General features: G+C 43.3%; 1 protein-coding gene across 15 annotated transcripts in view; it reads left to right on the forward strand.

Annotated features, from left to right (window-relative positions):
• The window catches only part of ptprfa (protein tyrosine phosphatase receptor type Fa), a 42,764-nt gene that overhangs the window by 8,318 nt on the left and 10,828 nt on the right, over positions 1-23,618 (forward strand). For 4 of the 15 annotated variants that reach the window (XM_077533382.1, XM_077533385.1, XM_077533383.1 and 1 more), the window contains 18 exons: positions 1,172-1,326; positions 1,400-1,545; positions 3,797-3,938; positions 5,389-5,577; positions 6,923-6,940; positions 7,865-7,975; positions 9,341-9,352; positions 11,815-12,084; positions 12,163-12,744; positions 12,885-13,021; positions 13,470-13,614; positions 14,608-14,928; positions 15,720-15,913; positions 20,883-21,000; positions 21,161-21,742; positions 22,764-22,861; positions 22,938-23,194; positions 23,282-23,360. In XM_077533382.1, the coding sequence (XP_077389508.1) occupies positions 1,227-1,326; positions 1,400-1,545; positions 3,797-3,938; positions 5,389-5,577; positions 6,923-6,940; positions 7,865-7,975; positions 9,341-9,352; positions 11,815-12,084; positions 12,163-12,744; positions 12,885-13,021; positions 13,470-13,614; positions 14,608-14,928; positions 15,720-15,913; positions 20,883-21,000; positions 21,161-21,742; positions 22,764-22,861; positions 22,938-23,194; positions 23,282-23,360 (3,501 nt within the window). In that variant the 5' untranslated portion in view covers positions 1,172-1,226. The other 11 variants (XM_077533386.1, XM_077533395.1, XM_077533388.1 and 8 more) reach the window with 7 other exon arrangements.

The following is a 23,618-nucleotide window of genomic DNA, read 5'->3' on the forward strand; positions in this document are numbered from 1 at the left end:
CAAAGTACTTCACATTTCTGATTTTATCTTTCTTCTTAACAGAAAACAATAGCACCTTGACCTACGAATAGAATTTGTTCAACGAACAAGCGTATAATTCATTTATTTTACTTCCACTGAAATTCATGATTTTTTTAAAACTATTTTTGTCACATTTTTAAGAAAGGTACATCGCATTGTGTTGTCTGAAAAAGAAGGTAATACAAGTTAGAATAGAATGTGAGGGAAGAAGTCTCAAGAAGCCATTGTGAAAAGACACAGGAAGTCGGCCATGTTGTTTTTAAAGGCGGCCATTTTGGGCTAATTTTGGCCAGCCCTTCAAAAATAAAAAAAAAATTCAGCCCCTAAAGTCAGTTTCATTTAGCTACATGTAATTTGGTAGACATGTCTATCAGGAGCAGAACCGCAAAATGGTCTCAAGACGCCATGCTCAAAAAGACACAGGAAGTCAGCCATTTTGGCCTTAAGCAGCCATTTTCAGTTTATTGTGAAAATTGTCCAGGGATCCTGCAATTTTTTATTTTGGAAAATACAGTCCCTGAATTCTGTTTCACTTAGGAACACAAAATTTGGTAGACATGTCTATCATGAGTAGACCCACAAAAAAAAGTCTCAAGAAAAAACACACAGGATGTCGACTATGTTGTTTTGAAGAGGCCATTTTGTAGGCTCATTTTGTACGTTTTCAGGGCTTATTAAATTGATTTAACTAACAAAACGCATTTTTTTTGTTCTTTTTTATTTTTTTATTTTTTTTATTTTTTTTACGTCCAAGGATATCATGTAATTAATGTGTTTGTGGCCCGCCGTGCTGCCCCATGCTGGAATGTGAGCGTGCAGGTTAATTGCCTTTCTTGAGATTCCAGCGCTAATGGAGCTAATCCCACTAACACCCAGGAAGTGATTTTCAGGTCATTTTGGCCAATTCTAGAGGTCATTTAAAGACAAACGAGTCCAGAGAGATACTGTCTGATCGCTACCAAATATGGAACAAGTATAGACAATCATTGTGGAGGGGCGGAGCATGGCGATGAATTGTGAATGAGTTGACACCAAACTGGAAAGTGCTAGTGATCGTCTCCATGCTGGTGATTGGCTGGAATAAGCTGCTGTGCAACATGTGGTGTCAACGTTTTGACAACTTTGAATTCTTTTCCATTTTTCCGCGCAGGTGTCTCTCGACGACGGCGTGATTTTTTAGCCAATCAGCAGCCGTGGAGGAGACGATGGGCACGGGCCGCATCTGTCGGCCCGACGGTGGCGCCGTTCCCCTCCTGGTGCTCTCGTTATCGCTGGCCTGGCTGACGCTGCCGTCTCGCGCAGACGGTGAGTACGGCACGGCAACGGTACGCGTCATTTTACGGTACCCGTCACTTTACGGCGCCGTTTGTCCTCGCAGGCGTGCCGAGCTTCGTCAAGTCGCCCGACGACCAGACGGGCATCTCGGGGGGCGTGGCCTCGTTCGTGTGCCAGGCGGTGGGCGAGCCCAAGCCGCGCATCACCTGGATGAAGAAGGGCAAGAAAGTCAGCTCGCAGCGATTTGAGGTGCGGCGCCCACACGACACGCATGTCGCTGGTGAAAGATATGATTTTATTTAAAAAAAAATAATAATAAAAGTAAATGAAATCAAGATCTTTATTCTCTATACAGTGGAATGTCGACTTACAAACGACCACAAACAATTCAGATTACGTGCACATTTTTTTGAGAAGTGTAAGAAAAATATGAGCTTATCGCAATCTGTGATGTTTGTAAAGAACATTTCAGACCTTTTGTGTCATTTATAAGAACCCTTGAGAACATTTGTTAAGTTGCCAGCAAAACCAAAACAGAATTTGATGTTGCTTGGTTGTGATGCCTGCTCCTCTCTTTGCTCGTCGCGCCGCCGTCGGCACACTTGAGCGCCGTAATTGGCCAGCGGCCTTGCGGGGAATCCGGAATGTTCTCCAGGAATGTTCGTCGTCGTCGTCTTCTTCCCGCTCGGCTGCCAAGTGAAGCCCGAAGGCCAAAGTGACGCCTCCCCGTCGGGAGGACCGCCGCTCGCCGCCTCCCTCATTAGCGCAGGAATGCCGCGGCGGAAGTGCAAAGCCCCGTGGCCCCGACCTTGGAGTCGTTAACTTAACACCCCCCCCCCCCCCCCCAATCCCCTCCCACAACCATTCCATTCCTGAGACCCCCACATACCTGATCTCAACTCAGGCGCGTCATTGGACGCAAAACTTCCTCCTCGCTAGGTGGTCCTCACTGTACCAAACTCTACCACGTCTTCGGTCACGTTCAGCAGAAGCCACAACCAAGATTATTAGTTAATAAAAACTTAAAAGCCAATCTCAGAGCACATTTTCCCCAATGTTTTTCACTGTTCAAATAATAATAATAATAATAATGTGCCAACACCCGTTTATTTATTTTTTATTTTTATTTTATTTATTTATTTATTTTGGGGGGGGGGTGCATAAATTGGTGGTTTATCAAGGTTTTTTGAATACATTTTTGGGTTTCCAAAAATAAATACAAAAACAAAAATCAAAATCAAAATGTCAGTTATATGCCGATTTTCGTGGGCCTGCAAACAATTAATTTTTTTACAGATTTAAAATGGCATTTTTATCATAGATCTGGTAAGTGTGTGAACCAATGTGGTCCACCACTAGCGCTGATGAAAAAATTGTGGGCCCCTCCATCACTTAGGTGACCCATCCTTGCATTGTCTCCAGTCATGCTTTTTAGTTTCTATTATTTGTACCCTCACAATTTTTGACCATGAAAGTTTCCCAGCAATGACGCTGAACCTAAACAAAGCTCGGCTAATCTAAACTAGGCTAAAATAAGCTAGGCTAAACTAAGCTAAAATAGGCTGACGCTAGACTAGTCTAAACCAGGCTAAATGAAGCTACGCTAAACTAAACTAAGCTACGCTAAACTAAACTAAGCTAGGCTAAACTAAACTAAGCTAGGCTAAATTAAGATAGGCTAGGCTAACCTAAACTAGGCTAAACTAAGCTAATCAAGGCTGGACTAAGCCAAGCTAGGCTAGGCTAAACTAAACTAGGCTAAACTAAGCTAAGCTAAACTAAGCTAAAATAGGCTGACGCTAGACTAGTCTAAACCAGGCTAAATGAAGCTACGCTAAACTAAACTAAGCTAGGCTAAACTAAACTAAGCTAGGCTAAATTAAGATAGGCTAGGCTAACCTAAACTAGGCTAAACTAAGCTAATCAAGGCTGGACTAAGCCAAGCTAGGCTAGGCTAAACTAAACTAGGCTAAACTAAGCTAAGCTAAACTAAGCTAAAATAGGCTGACGCTAGACTAGTCTAAACCAGGCTAAATGAAGCTACGCTAAACTAAACTAAGCTAGGCTAAACTAAACTAAGCTAGGCTAAATTAAGATAGGCTAGGCTAACCTAAACTAGGCTAAACTAAGCTAATCAAGGCTGGACTAAGCCAAGCTAGGCTAGGCTAAACGAAACTAGGCTAAACTAAGCTAAGCTAAACTAAGCTAAAATAGGCTGACGCTAGACTAGTCTAAACCAGGCTAAATGAAGCTACGCTAAACTAAACTAAGCTAGGCTAAACTCAACTAAGCTAGGCTAAATTAAGATAGGCTAGGCTAACCTAAACTAGGCTAAACTAAGCTAATCAAGGCTGGACTAAGCCAAGTTAGGCTAGGCTAAACTAAACTAAGCTAATCAAGGCTGGACTAAGCCAAGCCAGGCTAGGCTAAACTAAACTAGGCTAAACTAAGCTAAGCTAAGCGAGGCTGACGGGGCACCGCCTGTCTCCCTTCCGCGCAGGTGATCGAGTTCGATGACGGCTCGGGTTCGGTTTTGCGCATCCAGCCGCTGAGGACGCACCGCGACGAAGCCGTCTACGAGTGCACCGCCGCCAACAGCCTGGGGGAGATCAACGCCAGCGCCAAACTCACTGTCCTGGAAGGTAAGACGCCCGCTTCCGTGCCTTGTGTGAAAGGGGCTCAAAACACAGCATCAGACTTTTTTTTTGGAGTCATAATGTGACGTACATAGTTGTGTGACAGCAACACTTGCTTTCAACACAATAGTGTGGGACTTGGATGTTCCAGATCCTGTGGTCTGAGCTATGATAATATCTCCAAAAAAAAAAGGAAATAGACAGGTCCCCGCCCCGCCTTTTAGCACCCCCAATTCCATATCAGTGATGTGGGAACTACCCATTTAAAATTGCTGACTTCTATTTTACGGCTTTGCTAGTGGCCCCAATGACGCGTGGAGGTGCGCAACTGTTTTCTGGACAGACGTGACCCAGCAAACTTCCGGCGCACGCAGGCACCTTTTCACGCATGTTTGCACGCCCGCCACAACAAGGTCAAGACGTGGACGGCGAGTACATGCCGACGGTCAAAGTGACACGTTTATCCATCCATCCATTTTCTGAGACCCTTACTGTGGATGAAATTTTATTTTTATATCCTAATACGGCCAGGATAGGCAGCAGCACAGTGCACACCCACGACGCTTCAGGATAAGCGCTTCTGAGAATTTATTAGTTGATCTAAAAATTTTGATAGTAAGTTATAAGTATAGATATGCTTTATTTTTGGCTACACCATGCTTCTATGTATATTCAGCTCTAATACTTTTACAAATATTTTATATACTTTTAATATTCTACATACAATATATGCACTGCTATGCTATTTATTCTTTTTTATATGTATTTTTTTATTGCAGTTATATTATATTTTAAACTGCTTTATGCCAAATACTGATGTTTACTTTCATTTTTTTGCTTAAATTTACATTTTTATTATACAATTTTATCATTTTAAATTGTATGCATTATTTATTTCTATTTTATTTTGTATTGCGTATTTCCTCCTTTTATTTGCTTTTTTTTTATATATATATATATATATTTTTAAAAACTTTTATTTACTTTTATCTCACAGCACACAAGTTTGCATACGTGACAAGCTTTTGGAAAGCGTCGCTTTGGGTCAGTGCGATGGAATCCAGTGCCGAAACCCATCTAAGTTCCTTCTCCTCATTCCCCCCCTTCGGTCACTTTTGTTTGGCTGCCTGATCAGGTTGCGGTTGTGCTCAACTTAACGGTGGGCGCCTCATGTTCACACTTTGTTTGCGACGTGTTTTGAAACCGGAGCGGCTCTTAAATCTGTGCTGGAATTTCAGCGAAGGAAAACAACGCAGCCCACGCAGTGGTTTCGAGACAGTCAAAAGAATTTGTAGTTTTTGTAGAATCTTAGCAAACGAAAATGTTCAAAGTAAAATGTTCATAGTCCTGAATGATTCTGGAAAATAACGTGTAAAGTTTTTTTCATTTTTTTTTACTGTATGTCAGCAAATCAAGGAGTTCACTGTATTTGAAAAAATGCTATATGTTGTGTCAGAGGAGCAGATCCCTCACGGCTTCCCGAGCATTGACATGGGTCCTCAGCTGAAGGTGGTGGAGAGGACGCGCACGGCCACCATGTTGTGCGCCGCCAGTGGAAACCCAGACCCCGAGATCTTCTGGCTCAAGGACTTTCTGCCCGTGGACATCGAAAGCAGCAACGGACGCATCAAGCAGCTGCGCTCGGGTACAGTCACACGCAACATGGCTGCACGCAACATGGCTACCGCTTGAACACGCAACATGGCCGCTACGTAACACGGTAGCAGACGAGTGGGCATCCCGAGAAGCTCACCGGAAGACCGCCGCCAAGGCAAACATAGTCTACCTGTGTCCCGGATTCGCTAATTAATGCTCCACTGCCTCCCCCTTGAAGCAAACATTGTGAAAAGATAATAAAGTGCTATTATTTTTCACAATAACACCCCATGAATCTGTCAGTTGACGCCAGAGCGTCATGGCAGGTCCAGCCCGTCTGCCCACCCGGGTCTCCGGGCCCTTGGAGAGCTGCTGATGTCCAAGCGAGGCCACACAGCTTCCAGGGCCCCTCTTTGTCTTGGAACTTGGTCTATTATCCAGATGGATGACATCTGCATAGTAACCATACCTCCATATGTGTCTGACTCATATAACAGACCTAGCGTGCTATTGTTAGCAAAAAAAAAAAAAAAAAAAAAAGGTAGAATTAGCTTATTTGTCTTTCCACAATGGATATAAACAAACAGAGAGGAACTCCACACAGTTAGCAGAAAGCTAACTAAGTACTAAACTCTAAAATCAAAACTAGTAGGTGGCTAAGTGGTTACTAAATTAAAATTACAATTAATTAGTCATGAGCATAGTAAGCTCGAGGCTAGGCCTGATATAGCTTAGCAGTTGTGACTAATGCAGTTAGCTAGAGTGTAGTTGAGTGATCGGTAAGCATCTGCGATTCAAGAAAAATAAAATAAAATAGTAGTTGGTAAGCTAAGCTCATTTGTGGTTAACAGCGCAAAGCTAGCTAAGTAGTCTGTAGTGATTAAGCCTTTGTAAAAACCAAAAAACTGTTAGCTAGATTGTAGCTAAGTATTCTGTAAATGTGTTAGCATGGTTTGTTAGTAGGTAGCTTAATAGCTAAGTAAGTAGTCATTCGGTTTGTGAGTAAAATCTAGTTAGCTAAAGTGTAGCTATATAGTTAGCTGCTTTATGAGTAAGACAGATAACTTCAGGTGAACTAAAGTGAGTAAGACAGGTGAGCTCAGTAGCTGGTAGCTTAGCAACCGTTGTGTACTGTTGAAAGCTGTGTAAACATCAGTTGTCGTCCATGTTGACAACAGGGTGTACCGTTTAAATTAGCACCTGTTGAAAATGATAGCGTGTGAATGAAAACATGGGAGGAGAGCGCTTAATAACAGCTTAGTAAAAACAAGAAATACTTAAGTATATACTTATTCTAATTACACATTAAGAGTAACAGTCTTGTGTTGTCTCCTTCCTCCCCGACTAATGAAAACTTCTTTCTGGTCTTATTTGCATTGACTTTACCTCACCAGGTGGTACACCGATCAGAGGTAAGAATGCTTGACGACAGAACAACTCCCAAACCTCCACCCGAACTCCCCCCAAAATCACCAAACCTCCTCATCTATACCTCCACATTATCATCATTTTCATTTGTCCTCTTTCACCACTTGATGCTTCTTAACAAAAGAACACTCAAAAAGCAAGAGTGTTCTTTTCTGTCTTTTGATTTGACTGGAATCACAATGTTTTTAACGTGAGTGCTTAGAGTCCGCTTTACTTTGCATCTTAGCGCCGACAGTCGAACATTTTGTCCGTCTGTGGGCTCCAAATACTAATTCAAGAGAAAGTTTCGCAAGGATTCTTAACTAGAGAGTGCAGTCCAATATATGGTATTTACGTTAGCAGGTTGTTCGCTAGTTTGTGACAAAAGCCTGTAGCTCAAGGCCTGCTAACTTGTCTTTAGGGGTTAGCTGAGTAAGTTTGTATTGTTTTGGTTTAAAACTGCAAATGCACTATAGTTAATGCTATTCAATTCTTTGGAAATGGAACTTGAAGTGTCCTAGCGTGGCGAAACTTATTAGCCTAACCCGTCCCTAAAAGTCAGGACTGCTCCACATACGACGTTGACATCTTCTTACAAGTCCATCCCATGATGCATTTCGCAAAAATGTATACTTTGAAAACACATCACAGCTGCATGATTAGTATGTCACGGCGCCTACAATGATACGTCTTATGTTTTCTGTCTCAACTTAAACGCAAATGTCCGACAAAAGTTCTCAAACATGTTTACGACGTGGACATGAAGAGTTGCCGCCATGTCAGGTAAGTTTTATATATGGGAGTAAATACACTAAAAGGCGCTAACGGCTAACTGCTAAAGGTACTAGACGAATATGGACTCCCAGTCGCACTTGTGTGGTCATTAAGTGGAGGATATTGCTGATGTGACCTTTGACATGCATCCGCAGGCGCTCTTCAAATTGAGAACAGCGAGGAGTCAGACCAGGGCAAGTACGAATGTGTGGCCATCAACTCCGCGGGGACCAGATACTCGGCTCCGGCGAACCTCTACGTACGAGGTAAGAGCAGGAGGACCTCCGCCAAGGCTTCCTCACTCATCACGCCAGCACTTCCTGCTTTGGCATGTCCAACTTCCTGTCTGGAGATTTTTCTGCTGCCTTCATTTGTCGTCGTCGTTTAAATGATTTGTGTTCAAATGACTGTTGGCCATGTTAGCGGTTAGCCAGCGGCTAGCTAGAAGCAGTCACCATTTTGAATCGTGCTTGTTGTTGTCTTTGATCTTTACAGCTGTAATGTGAAGTCATCTTCTATTTTTTTTTGCTTTTGCATCAGAAAATCCTCCATCCATCCATCCATCCATCCATCCATCCATCCATCCTTCCATCATCCATCCATCCATCCATCTATCTACTTATCCATCCATCCATCATCCATCCATCCATCTGCTTATCCATCCATCCATCCATCCATCCATCATCCATCCATCCATCCATCCACCCATCCTTCCATCATCCATCCATCCATCCATCTATCTACTTATCCATCTATCTACTTATCCATCCATCCATCCATCCATCTATCTACTTATCCATCCATCCATCCATCCATCATCCATCCATCCATCCATCCATCCATCCATCCATCCATCCATCCATCCTTCCATCATCCATCCATCCATCCATCTATCTACTTATCCATCTATCTACTTATCCATCCATCCATCCATCCATCTATCTACTTATCCATCCATCCATCCATCCATCTATCTACTTATCCATCCATCCATACATCTGCTTATCCATCCATCATCCATCCATCCATCTGCTTATCCATCCATCCATCATCCATCCATCCATCCATCTATCTACTTATCCATCTATCTACTTATCCATCCATCCATCCATCTATCTACTTATCCATCCATCCATCCATCTGCTTATCCATCCATCCATCCATCCATTCATCCATCCATCCATCCATCCATCCATCTATCTACTTATCCATCCATCCATCCATCCATCTATCTACTTATCCATCCATCCATCCATGTGTGTATGTATCTGTGTCCTGTGCATAATGTTGAGTGTAATTATGATGCCACATAGACATTCTAATCAAAGGTGAAACAATGGAGATGTTTAAAATGGTCATACATGGATCAGGCTTCTCTGTGTGTGCGCGTGTCCGCGTGCGTGTGTGTGTGTGTGTGTTTAAACATATTTTGGGCCTGTTTTACTCTTCTCTGTTTTTCCTTGTCTCCTTCCTCCTGGCTTCCCTTCTCTCGTTGTTGTCGTCATCATTGTTGTTGTCGTCATCATCGTTGTTGTTGTTGTCGTCGTCATCATCGTTGTTGTTGTTGTCGTCGACTCCCCCTGCGTTTCCATCCCTATCCAACAAAAACCCAAACACTGCAAACACTGCAGACCAGCGAGAAGGTTTGTTTCCACACTCGCCCTGGACATGGAGGTGCGCTGGACTGGAGCCAGGCAGCGTTGGCATGTCGCCAGGCGCCTCAGGCCCGTCCCGGCTCGGCCTCCCGCCCACCTCGCAACCCCCTTTCTCTCTCCCGGAACCCCCACCCCAGCCTGCACCCCGAGACCACATCTGTTCTCCCTTCCCTGCTACCGCTTTGCCTGTTGATGCCTGCACTCGACCTTTGCACATTTTGTAATCAAACCGGTCATTTACTTTTTTGTTTTTAATTCACAAAAAGCATGAAAGCAAAGTCTGACCTCGCGAATAAAACATGTTAATTGGGTAAAAACAAACTTTTTTTTTTTTTACAGTATTATGCAATTAAGGACAAATATTGACTACAGTAAAAAAAAAATTGTTGACTTTAGTAAAGTATTGAAAAACGCTCGCTAAATTAAAAAATAATAATAATAATAACCTCAGTAAAAGTAAAGTTAAGAAAAATCCACTCAAGTATAATAAAAATGTTCGCTAAATTAAGAAATATTATTGACATCAGTAAAATATGGAAGAAAGGTGCATAGTGGAAAAGTGGAAAAAAATGACTTGATTGAAATAACAACAAATGTAAGTTTAATAGAAAAAAAGTCACTAATGACAACGATAATGACTACAATGAAAAAAACAAGTATATATTTCACTCGAATAAGATAAGGAAAGCTGTTCATTTAAAGTAGTAATACAAGTATAGTCAGTTCAATAAATAATTGAAAGAAAAATAATACTAATAACTCACTGAAATAATGAAAACAATGCTAAGTATAAAACATTATTGTTCACTCATAAATAATGTTATATGTTAACTAAAGGTAAAAGAAATCTGTGAACCTCATTTCATAAAAATAATGCCAAAATGAGGTTCACAAAAGTAAAGATAAAATGTAGTAATAAAATAACAAAAATGTCGGCTGAAATAAAAATCCTGCTATCAGGTTGCATGTTGCAGCACCCTCCGACCCCCCCCAACAGCCCCACCTTGCATGACTCCATCCCATCACCTTGCTACGTGCATCCCATTGTCGTCATGGCAACCTGGGTGTGGGGGGCTAAACTCAAAAACATCAAAGTGATTGCATCATGATGGGACTAACGTGCTAACATGCTAATGTGCTAACGCCTCCCTCCATGCCAGCATGGTAGTCACTTCACAGCCTCTGAACAGTGAAACCGGCCACTTCATTAGGTACACAGCACACCTCATCAAGTGGCTGTTGAGAATGAGAGCATCCACAAACATTTGGAAGCCATTTAGGGATGCGGGTGTGCCGTCCGCGCTTCGATAATTAACAAAATACTCGTGTTAGTAAACCAAATCATCCGAGTCTGCAGTGTTTCCTGCGAGTCGACTAACTCAAGTCTGTGAACCAACGGCAATCAAGACAAGAGTCTATCTGTGGTCATATTAGTGAGTCAGCAAATCAAATCTATGGTTGATGAGTGATGCCAGTGAGTCAGCTATCTTGAGTCGGTGAACAGAATCAACTTGAGTCATTAAATCATATCACATAAGTCCGCAGTGTTTCCAGTGAGTCATCAGAGTCTGCCGTGGTTCTTGTGAGTCTGCTAGCTTGAGCCGGTGAACTAAATCAACTTGAGTCAATGAACAAAATCATTGGAGTCTGATGCGTTTCTGGTGAGTCGACTAACTGAAGTCAGTCAACAAAATCAACTCGAGTCAGAGAAACCAAATCATGAGTCGTGATCATGCCAGAGAGTCCGGTAACTCGAATCACCTGAGTCTGCGGTGTTTTCAGTGAGTCTGCTAGTTTGTGTCAGTGGACAAAGTCACATGAGCCTTCCTGTTTCAGGTGCATCCGCTAGCTTAAGTCCGTTGACCAAATCGCATGAGTCTTGTGTCAGTGAACCAAATTACGTCGTCTGTAGTTTCCTGCAAGTCAGCTAACGTCAGTCGGTGAATCAAATCAACGTGAGTCATTGAAGTTCACACTGCCCACGCTCATGACCTCTTCCGTTGTACCAATCCAACTCGAGTCAGTGACCTAAGCCAACTTGAGTCAATGAACCAAATCATCCCAGTCTGCGATGTTTCAGGCGAGTCCTCTAGCTCGAGTGACTGGACCAGATAACGAGTCTAGTGAGCTAAACCAAATTGAGTCAATGAACCGAATCAGCACAAGTCAGTTGAACCAAATCATCTGATTCTGCTGTGCTTCCTGTGAGTCCGCTAGCTTGAGTCAGTGAACCAAATCTGCTGTGTTTTCCATGAAGTCCGCTAATTCACCTAAGAACTCACTGGATGTGAATCAATCGAGATCTCGGGTATGCAATTCCTGATTCAATTCAAAGATTCGACTCATTAACCAGAGTGATTCAAACTCACGGCCCATCTTCCGTGCTGATGTCGGTTTCTCGAAGCATCCTCCCCTGACGCCACGTCTCGTCCTCCATCCTCCCCATGCAGTTCGTCGCGTGCCACCTCGTTTCTCCATCCCGCCGTCCCACCACGAGGTGATGCCCGGCGGCAGCGTGAACCTGACGTGCGTGGCGGTGGGCGCCCCCATGCCCTACGTCAAGTGGATGAGCGGCGAGACTGAGCTGACCCGCGAGGAGGAGATGCCCATCGGACGCAACGTTCTGGAACTGGCTAACATCCGCCAGTCGGCCAACTACACCTGCGTGGCCATCTCCTCGCTGGGCGTGATCCAGACCACGGCGCAGATCACCGTTAAAGGTAGAAAAAAGAATTGTTCAATGCGTGTTTTGGGATTATTTTCCACCTATTTTCCATTTCATTCTCTGTGACCCCCAGCCCTGCCCAAGCCCCCCACCTCCCTGATGGTGACCGAGACCACCGCCACCAGCGTCACCCTAACGTGGTACTCGGGCACCTCGGAGCCCGTGTCCTATTACGTGATCCAGTACCGCGCTAAGGCATCGGACAACGGCTTCCAGGAGGTGGACGGCGTGGCCACCACCCGCTACAGCATCGGCGGTCTCAGCCCCTTCTCCCAATACGAATTCCGGGTGATGGCGGTCAACAACGTGGGCCGGGGACCTCCGGGGGCCCTGGTGGCCACGCTCACCAGCGAGCAGGCGCCTTCCTCGCCTCCTCTCCGCGTCCAGGCCCGGATGCTGAGTCCCACCACCGTGCTGGTCCAATGGGAGCCGCCCGAGGAGGCCAACGGGCAGGTTCGGGGATACCGGGTCTACTACAGCGCCGATCCCCATGAGCCGCTCGGCGCCTGGAATAAACATAACACGGATGACAGTCAGCTGACCACCGTGGCCGGACTCGTCCCAGACGCCACCTACGCGTTGAGGGTGCTCGCCTTCACGTCAGTGGGTGACGGACCCCCGTCTGACGTCCTGCTCATCAAGATGCAGCAAGGAGGTGCAATGACAACACACTGCATGTGAAAGAAAAAAAAAAAACACACCAACAAAGTCATGTGACCTTCTTCGTTTATTACTGTGGTGCACCTTTTCACACCCTCATAAATTAAACGCCAATTCTTCTTCTTGCTTCTTCAGTTCCTGCTCAGCCTTCGGATTTGGAAGCCGAAGCCGAATTGGACTCTCGCATCATGCTGTCGTGGCTCTGGCCCGTGGAGGATCCGGTCGTCGGGTATGAGTTGCGCTACTGGGAGGCCAACGACCCCCAGGAGAAGGTAGATGGACTTTGGATTCGTTTTTATATTTGGATCAGGGCTGGGCAAGGTATGGTCCAAGGGCAGTGGACTCGGCAGAATCGGCAGAAATGAATCGGTACGCGCTTACCTTTGTGTCTGATGCACTTTCTTCTGCACCGTAACCTTACAGGGAAGCATTTTTAACAAATGGGCTTACTTAAATGTATCTAACCTAATGTTTTCACTTATTGTCTAAAAAAAACGTCCAGACTTTGAATCTTGAGACAACATAATGTTGCACGGCTGCCCTGTTTATTCTAATTGACCATTTTCAAAAGGTATTTTCTTTTATCAACTATTTACATGCATTTCTTTATCTACAAAATCAAAACTGGCCCTTGAGCCCCGAAGTTTGCCTGGGCCTGAATTAGAAGAAGATCTAAGATGGCTGACATTTGATGAAACCATGCTGATTGTGCTCTGGCAGCACAGCGTGACCTTTGAACCCACCGGATCCTACGCTGTGGACGATCTGAAAGCCGACACCGTCTACGTGTTCACCCTGGCCGCCAGGTCTGAGACGGGCTTAGGAGTTTTCACGAGTCCCGTCGAGGGCAGGACCGCCCGATCCAGTAAGTGCAAAATGTGTTTTCCGGTTTGTGTGTGTGGGGTGATCCTCGAGATTCATGTTACGTTAGCATGATGCTAATTGCTAACTGATCCTAAATGACTCACTGGCCAAAGACATGCTGGCAAAATTATCCAAGAGCCGTGCTAGGTTAGCATGTTGCTAGCCGGTCTCCTCAAGAGCAACACAAGTTGGCAAAATGTTCCTCTGGATCTGTACTGGGTTAGCATGTTGCTAACTGGACTCTACACACTCACTGGACTCCCTAATATTAAGGAGATGGCAGATTTCACAATACTGAAGACAAGGAGACATGTTATTCTGTATCTGTGTAAGATTAGCATGCCGCTAACTTGTCCTTAAACAGTCACTGGATTTTACAGGATAGAAGCCAAGGTAGAAAAATGTCCCTCCGGATTTGTGCTAGATTTAGCATGATGCTAGCTGTGCCTACTGGAATGGACTCTACGAGACCAAAGACAAGAAGACAATGTTTACGCCGCATCTGTGCTGGGTTAGCACACTGATATTTGTCCCTTTAACGCTCACTGGACTCTATAAGACCCAAGTCAAGGTGACATGTTCCTCTGGATCTTTGCTAGTTTAGCAAAATGCAAACTGGACTAGAAACACTCGCTGTACTACCTGAGATGAAAGACAAGGTAGCAAAATGTTCCTTGAGCCCTGTAGATTTAAGAGAAGGGGGCAACATCCTTTGGATCTTTGCTGTTAGCGGGCTGCTAACTGGTCCTCATTAAACCCTCTCTGGACTCTTCAAAACCAAAGACAAGGCGACATGTTCCCTAGCGTCATGTTAGTTGAATTCACAGCTAATTAGGCCTCACCACGCCCAACTTCGACCTGGACCGTCATCTCCAGCCTGTCCTCGCTCCCCCGCCACATTGTGTCTTTGTGCCATTTCACCATGTGTGCATACTTTTTTGTACGTTTTCATGTGAGCATGTCGTCTTCCATGATGCGTTTGTCTTCCCATCAGCCCCCTCGGTGCCCCCCCAGGACGTCCACTTGCTCAGCCTGAGCTCCACCAGCATCCAAGTGAGTTGGGCGCCACCGCCCGCCACTCCCGGCGGGCCCTACGACACTGCCGCCGCCGTCACCGGCTACTCCCTCGCTTACTGCGCGCTGGACAGGGAGGACGCGCAGCGCCACCAGGTGTTGGGCATCGGCGCCAACGAGCGCAGCTTCGTCCTGGAGGGTCTGGAAAAGTGGACGGAATATTCCGTGCGGGTGCGAGCGGTCACCGACGTCGGACCCGGACCGGAGAGTCCGCCGGCCCGCGTCAGGACGCAGGAGGACGGTACGTGGATGGCAGGACATCGCCGGGAATTTCAAAGGCCACCTTTCGTCCTGCTCGGAAGAACAACGCTTTTAATCGTTTTCCTTGAAAATTTGAAGAGACGCTGATGTTTAGTTAGTTTAGTTTAATATTATTTAGTTACTAGACTAAGTGCAATTTCTGGAGAAATTGCGTGGGAATGCTGAAAGCAAATTGAGAGATAAATTATGAAATTATAACCTCCTGGATAATGGATAATACTGGATAATGCACTTTGTCAACTGTGCCACCGAGCAGTATCAAAAACCTGGTAATGATGATAAGTTATATGGAAGTGGGCGTGGAACGTATTTAGAACAAGTTCAATGTCTGTCCCATTGAAAATGAATGGGGAAAAGTTGATATTAAATGTTAAATTGTTCAAATATTGGATGTAATGTGAAATCCGACAATATATACCCCAGAAGGCGTTAATTTTTTAAGCTAGTTGAACTTTGAACAATGTTAATTGGAAATATTATGTGGGAGTTGTTAGGCAGCAAAAAAGTGTGGAGAATAAAAATCACAATAACATGTGGGAATGCTTCAGCATTCCCACAATTAGTCATTTTTTATTTAAACACATTATTCTGCAAAAATTTTTTTTAACACATTTAATCTTGTGCTTTAAAATATAAATGTAGTGTTTGTTTTGTTATCACATTTTAGAGCATATTTAAATGTACAGTATTTATATTATTTTACTCACCACATTTTCCAATGATAAAAACCTTTCTTGTTGTTTTGTTGTTGTTGTTGTTGTATGTGTTCAGTGCCTGGAGCACCGCCCAGAAAGGTGGAGGTGGACGCCGTCAACGCCACGGCGATACGGGTGAGCTGGAAGCCGCCGCTGACCGTCAAGCAGAATGGCCACATTCGAGGCTACCAGATCGTCTACTCCAGGATGGAGCGAGGCGAGCCGCACGGGCAGCCCCTCATCGTGGACGTTGCCCACCCTGACGCTCAGGTACTCGCTTGCGTTCGTTCCCAGCTCGTTTTCATTCACTTTCACCTTGTTTTGAGAATGACACAAAAGCATTGGGACAACTGCCTGGAGTTGTCCTAATACATTTTTGTCCACATTTGTATACAAATTCAAATTTTTCCAGATGTATTTGATGAGGTCACACCAAGGTTATTTTAGTAAACTAAAACTAACCCAAAATACTCAAAAAAACAATTTCGTTAATGAAATGAAATAAAAACGAAACTGGTTTTTAAAAAACGAAAGCTAACTGAAACTACATTTTGTATTTACAAGACTAAGATGAATATAATTATAGCAAAAATGTCCTTTGTTTAGTCTTTGGTAATTAATTTAACGCATGAGCCTTTGGGGATGAGTTTTAATGTAATTTTAAGTACATTTATTTTGATATTAATCGGAATCGGGGCGTTTGAAAGTGTGTCACACAGAAGTGACGTCATCTTGCAGCAGCCAATAGAAAAAAGCACCTTCAGATGACATTGCTACCATGCTGTTTTTTTTTTAAAATATTGCACACAAGTAATACACATTTAAAAAAAAAAAAAGCTAAAGCTAATACGAAAACTAACAAACTAAAACTAAACATTTATTAAATAACTAAAACTAACAAAACCACACTGAAAACTAATTAAAACTAACTAAATTTAAAAAACAAAACGAAATCAAAACTAACTTAAATGAAAAATTCCAAAACTACAATAACTCGGCGTCACACATAAAATTAGATCTCTCCCTTTTTTTTCAACGGTATTGGGACATTTAGAGGGAGTGGACAACGAAGAGAAGCGAAATGAAGTATGAACATATTAAACATATTCTAAATATGCACATAAGGAGACACAATTAGTCGCCTGTTGTTTACCCCCTTTGGGGCAAGTGGAAGTATTGGACATAAATCTCGCCCTGCTGTCACAAAAACACCCGCAAGCCAAACAAAACAAGAAGAAAAAAAAAAAAGAAAAGAAAGACGCGAAGACGCTCCATCAAGTCACACCAAGAAAAGTCACCCTGGAAACCAAAGCGTGTGCAAAAACAAGGAGATGAACTCGGACTTTCCCACTCTCCTTTTTCTTTTTTGGCAACGCGGATAAGAATCAGCCTGCATGAGGGAAATGGAACGTGGCCTGAGGGTGCCAGGAGGATGAGGATGAGGAAGAGCGAGACACGCACAGGCGTGCCCGCGCGCACCCGAACAATCTGAATCATCTCGGGGTTTTTTTTTGTTTTTTTGTCCGCGTCTCCTCTGAGACGTCCTCGTTGAAAACAAATAGGATGATTACAGAAAACATTCAGGAAATCATCTAATCCTTATAACAGTGTGGAATATCACACCTGGAATTTCCCTAAGGATTCATAAAGTACAGTATCTATCGATTTGTCTGTCATAACATTAAAAATCAAAACATTCTGAGCAGGTTTGTTATCGTTTTTGAATTTTCATTTTAGTTAGTTTTGATTTCATTTTGAGTTTTTTTTTTTTTTATTTAGTTAGTTTTAATTAGTTTTCAGAGTGGTTCTGTTAGTTTTTATTTGTTATTTAATAAATGCTTACTTTTAGTTTCTCAGTTTCAGTATTAGTTTTAGTTTTTTTTTTTTTCAAATATGTATTACTTTTGCACAATATTAAAAAAAAAAAAAAAAGCGCCATGAGAGCGACGTCATCTGAAGGTGCTTTTCTATTGGCTGCTGCTAGATGACATCACTTCTGTGTGACACACTTTCAAACTAAATAAAAATACATCTACTTAAAAATCACATTTAAAATCATCCCCATAGGCTCATGCATTATATTAATTACCGAAGACTAAAACGAAGGACATTTTTTGCTGTAATTATAGTTAGTTTTAGTTAGTTTTGTAAACATTAAATGTAGTTTCAGTTAGTTTTTGTTTTTAAAAAAGCATTTTTGTTTTTATTTCATTTAATTACTGAAATTGTTTTTTTTTTATTTTAGTTTCAAAATTTTAGTTTTACATTTTTTTTTCATTAGTTTTAGTTTACTAAAATAACCTTAATTCTGAGAAATACATTCTAAAATTCTAATAAATATTTTGTTGTTTTTATGAGAACCTTTTCATATTAACAGAAAGCAGTTGTAATGTTATTCAAACAAAAAAAAAATCAACCACAAAAAAAAAAAAATCATAATAACCTACTATAAGGAAAACAATCTTAATTTTACGATAACAGCAATATTACAATTGAACAAGGTAAAATTCATAATAAGACGTGAGTCAAGTGGTCGTTTTACAATAAAAAAAAAAAAAAAAAAAAGTTGATCCCCATTCCCGTTTTCTCAGCATCTTCCTGCCTATCTTTTGTTTGGACACGCTCGGTGTGACGCTTCAGTCACGTGACTCATTTGTTTTGTTTTTGGGAGCTCAGGCGAGCGACATTGGTGGCGACCAATCTTATCTGATCACTCCACGCTCACGCTCGGCCTCCATCTTCTCTCACAGCAGCTTTAAAGGGGCACGCAGTCAATCGTTACTCGGATTCCATTTGTCGGAGTATATTTCACTGGCTAGTGGTGTTCATTTTGTTTGCCATTTTTAAATTTTGTCTCAGTTTTAGTCCAATTTCAGTTATGCTTGTTAGTTTTTATCACAGTTTATCCCATTTTCATTTAGTCCATTTTTAGTTGACTATAAATCGAGCATTTTATTTTTTATTTTTTATTTTTTTAACGGAATTTTATTCGTCTAGTTTTAGTCAAGAAAAACTGTTTAGTCCAGTTTTAGTCAGGACAACCATTTTACCCCTATATATATATATATTTTTTTTTTTTTTGTCTGCAGATTTATTGAACCTTTTCAGGTCTGAAACTATTTCACATAAAAATGTTCTCATCTTTTTTGATGAAAAACAAAAACTTGACACACAATTACAGTGGCTATTATGGCTCCATGCTATTAGCTAGCAAGTTAGCCAGCATTAGTTAGCAGTCGCATTATTATTGTTGGAACGTTGTATTAATGTTAAGTTAAATTATAATTTACGTTTTTTGTTTTTTTTAACCTTTCACCCTGAATCGTCAAACGACGGTGTCACAGGCATGACAGATTGCAGAGACAATTACAAAATCATGTGATTTCCGTCTCATTTTTTGTTCATGAACTAAAATGTCCGTAGATTTTAATCCAATTTTTATTAAGTGAAGGACTTTTTCATCTCGTCTTCATTCGTCGACGAAAATGCATAATGATTTAGTCACGGTTATTGTTTATTAATGAGGGTTTTAGTCTAGTTTTAGTCCTGTGGAAAATGCGTGTTGACGAAATTATTTGTGTTGAATTTTTATTGATGAAATTAACACTACTGGGTCGTCATGTCAACACTGGGAGCTCTACATGTTAGTTATATTAGTGATGATTTGGATGTAATGTCACGCTCTCTTCGGTGCAGTCATTGGCCAAATATACTCGGACTGGCAGGGGATGTCTCTGGAATGGAGTGGCCCATCCGGAGTCCGGACTTTAACATTTCGAGAGATGTGGAAATTTCTGTGCCAACCAATTTGATGTCGCTTGAGAGGAGCTGAAAAGTGAAACGATGGAATTGGGCCAAACAGCCTAAAATGTGCCAAGCTTGTGGCCTCATATTCAGAAAATGTTGTTGTGGGTAGAATATTGAGAAAGAAAAAAACTCATGTATTCCTGCATTTTAGAATAAGAGTATAAAGCGAAGTTTGTTAGCGACATTAGCGGCTAACTCCATTTGTTATGTGCTTAATGTTTTTGAGCCTTTTTTTGGCTCAGGTGCGGCTCCCCTTGCACCGTAATGCCGAGTGAATGCGGTGCGTGTGTGTAAAGGTGAAGTTGGAAATCTTGCGCGTTGCTTCGGATCAGCGTCATTGTCATGTCAGCACAGCCAGGGGGCGCCACTAAACTTATCAGGCTGAGGCCGTGAGACAGGTCCCCGGAGAGACACCCACGGCAGCCGCGCGGCTTTCGTCGCGAACGCCTCGGATTTCGCGGGCTGACCCGGGATGAGACGGGAAAGCTGCAAATCGGCTGCGACGCTCCTCCAAGGTGAACAAAACAAAACAAAACGCGGCCGAGACCACCGGCGGAACGTTCCGCTCCGGCGCCGGCTGCCATCTTACTGTGACCTCACCTGCCTCCTTCTTTCAACACACCTGCATTCGCTGGACCTCGACAAACAACAAATGACTTTTTTTTTGTGTTTTTTTTCCTTTTTTGTTTTTTGAGCTTTACGTTTTCAGTGTGATGTTGATGTCGTTCACCTGCTTGGTGGATAAACAGCTCTTCTGTCATTTCCTCCATTTTGAATTACTGGTGGTGTCCAGGGATGTTAATTGGAAAAAAAAAAAAAAAGTAGCGATTATGATTCAATTATTGGATTTTTACTGATTTTGCAAAGCCCACAGAATATCGGGTTCTTTTGCTATAAAGACATGGAACCTACAAAGAGAAAGATTAGAATCTCTTCTTTCATCAGGAAAAAAAAGTGTATTTCTATCTGTTTCCGTTTTGCAGCAATTAGCATTCGAATATAGCTAAGTTTCATCATTATTCACAAATCTGTTCAGAATTGTGGGGAAACAAATTGTTTTCAACATGGCCCAGGTTGATCTCTTATACTCTGCTGCCACCTGCTGGCCGTTTTTGTAATTACTACCATTGCTTCACCCGTTCTCTGCAGTTGTGAGGCTGCATCAAAGCCTTCTGTATGCTCTAGCATAAAAAAACGTATAAATACGTCTTTGGGACAGTTAAACATTTAAAATAGAACCTATTTATACGTATTTGGGAGCAAATGAGTTATGGTATTGTATGGCAGGACACCAGAAAGCTTCATGCAGTTTTTTGCATACCTTCCAAGATATGAGAGAACCAATTAGCTCTTTTGAAGCAAACCATTTCGAACAATCAAAAAAACTGAGGACCGGTTCTCAAAAAAACGTTTTGGATTCTTTTCCCAACAGGAAGCCATTTTGACGGGCCTGCTGCCGGAGACGACCTACTCGCTGACGGTGGCGGCCTACACCACCAAGGGGGACGGCGCCCACAGCAAGGCCCGGCTTGTCACCACCACGGGGGCAGGTGCGTTGGCAAAAGTCGGGGCGTTCGATAGTGGCGCCATTAGTAAAGAAACTCTTTTATCGTTTGAGTCGTTGAGAAAACAGGAAATAGCCTGAATGTGAGAAATCTTAAGAACCCCCAAACCTTAGTCCGACTTGGCGTTCTTATTTTGCGTTTACAGTTCCAGGCAAGCCCACCATGATGATCAGCACTACCATCGGCAACACGGCGCTGATCCAATGGCAGCCGCCCAAGGAGATGGTGGGCGAGCACATGGGCTACCGGCTGCAGTACAAGCGGGCCGAGGAGGGCGCCTTCGCCGTCAGGGACTTCCACAAGACCGACGACCACTTCACCGTCACCGGCCTCCACAAAGGCGCCGCCTACATCTTCAAACTGTGCGCCAAGAACCGAGCGGGCCACGGCGAAGAGTACGTGAAGGAGATCAACACCCCCGAGGACACGCCCGCCAGTTACCCTCTCAACCTGAGCGTGGTGGGCCTGACCGCCACCTCCACCCGGCTGGCCTGGGAGCCGCCCCCGTTGGCCGAGCGCAACGGGAAGATCGTCAAGTACGTGGTGGTTTACCGCGACATCAACAGCCAGAACGAGAGCTCCGACGCCACGGCGGACACGCACGCGAGCCTGAACGGCCTGCGGCCCGACACCACCTACGACATCCGCGTGCAGGCCTTCACCGCGAAGGGCGGCGGACCGCTCAGCCCCAGCATTCAGAGCAGGACCATGTCCACCGCAATGCCAGGTAGGCACAACCTAACTCTCATAACTGCATGACCTTACAATGGAAGATCTTGGCATGGTTCTTATCTTGGTTCTGACTTGGTAACTGATTGGTTCTTGATGTCATGGGTTCTTGACTGTTCTTTGACTTGGATCCTAACTTGGTTTTTGACTGGTACTTGACTTGGCTTTGACCTGGTTTTTGATTGGCTTTTTACCTGATTCTTGACTGGATTTTGACTTGAGGGGGATTTTTTACTTTGGCATAGACTGGGCCTTAGCTGGAATTCTGACTGATTCTTGACTTGATTTTTGACTGGTTTTTGACTCGGTTCTTAACTGATTCTTGACTTGGTCTTTTGACCTATTTTTGACTGGTTCTTGATTTAATTTTTTTTTACCTGGGTCCTGAATTTTGATTGGGTACTTGTCTGGTCTCTGACTTGGTTCTTAATGTGGTCTTGACTTGATTCTTGACTGGCACATTTTGACTTGGGTATAGACTGGTACTTGACTGGATTTTTGACTGGTTCTTGACTTGATTTTGACTTGGTTCTTAACTGGTTCTTGATTTGATTTTGACCTGGTTTTTGACTTGTTCTTGATTGGATTTTTACCTGGTTCTTGACTGGGTACGTGACTTTTTTTTTTTACTTGGTTCTTAACAGGTTCTTGACTTGGCTTTGACCTGGTTTTTGATTGGATTTGCACCTGGTTCTTGACTGGATTTTGACTGGGTATGTGACTGATTCTTTACGTGGCTTTTGACTTAATTTTGGACTTTACTTGGGACTCATTCTTGACTTCATGTTTACCTTTATACTTGGCAGGTTCCTGACTGTTTTTTTGACTTGCTTTTCAACCTGGTTTTTGACTGGTTCTCCACTAGGTTTGTGACATGGTTGTTAACTTGGTTTTTGACTTTGTTTTTGACCACACCCAGCCGCTGAAGTAACTGGAGCTTAGGAATAGCAAAATGTTCCTTCTGCCTTGAACTTTTGTCAACTGAAAATAAATCATCCATCCTTCTGTTGTTCCCTCAGTATTCACCAAGAACTTTGGTGTGAAGACAGTGACAAAAACGTCTGTGCTGCTGACCTGGGATGTTCCTGAGATCTTCGAGTCCGAGGTGCCCCTCAAGGTAGAAAATCTCCAATCGAAGTGTAGTAGTAGCGGCTGCAATGTCATCATCGCGCCGATGTTGTCATCCCCGGCAGATCCTGTACAACCAGCAGAGCGTGGAGGTGCACGGCGAACTCAAGAGGAAGCTCATCACACAGCTCACACCCGACACCGAATACTCCTTTGTGCTAATGAGCCGCGGGAACAGCGCCGGCGGCCTCCAGCAGCAGGTCTCCATCCGGACCGCTCCTGACCTGCTCCTGAACAAACCTTCAGAGTATCCGCAGGACGTGGAGGAGGGCGGGAAAGTCATGCTGCGGCTGCCTCGGGTTCCGCCGGGGACCCCGTTCAGGTCGGCGCTGTCCTGAATATTCAACATATTCAGACATTTTCATCTACATCGCAAAGGTACATTATGATGGATGTGACACATGTTCAGGTGGTTCTACGTTGTGGTGGTTCCGGTCATCTCAGCATCCCTGAGGTGGGAGAACCCTGAAGACATGGACCTCCAAGAGGTAAGTGTCTTGTTTTTGCTGACTTGTGGGAAAACCTGGTGAAGTACGGTGGCCCTAAAAGTACAGAAAGGCTCAACATTTGATCTAAATATGGTGCGGCTAATATCGTAACAAATGTCAACCAAACAATACCGCTTGAGCTTGGTGGAGGTAAAACAAACAAAAAATAATAATAAGGTAACTCGCATATATTTACTGTATTTTAATTTATTTAATTCAATCTCCGGTGTAATAACCTTATTTATTGATTGATTGAAT

This window comes from Festucalex cinctus, chromosome 10, assembly GCF_051991245.1.
Source record: "Festucalex cinctus isolate MCC-2025b chromosome 10, RoL_Fcin_1.0, whole genome shotgun sequence".
NCBI lineage: Eukaryota > Metazoa > Chordata > Actinopteri > Syngnathiformes > Syngnathidae > Festucalex > Festucalex cinctus.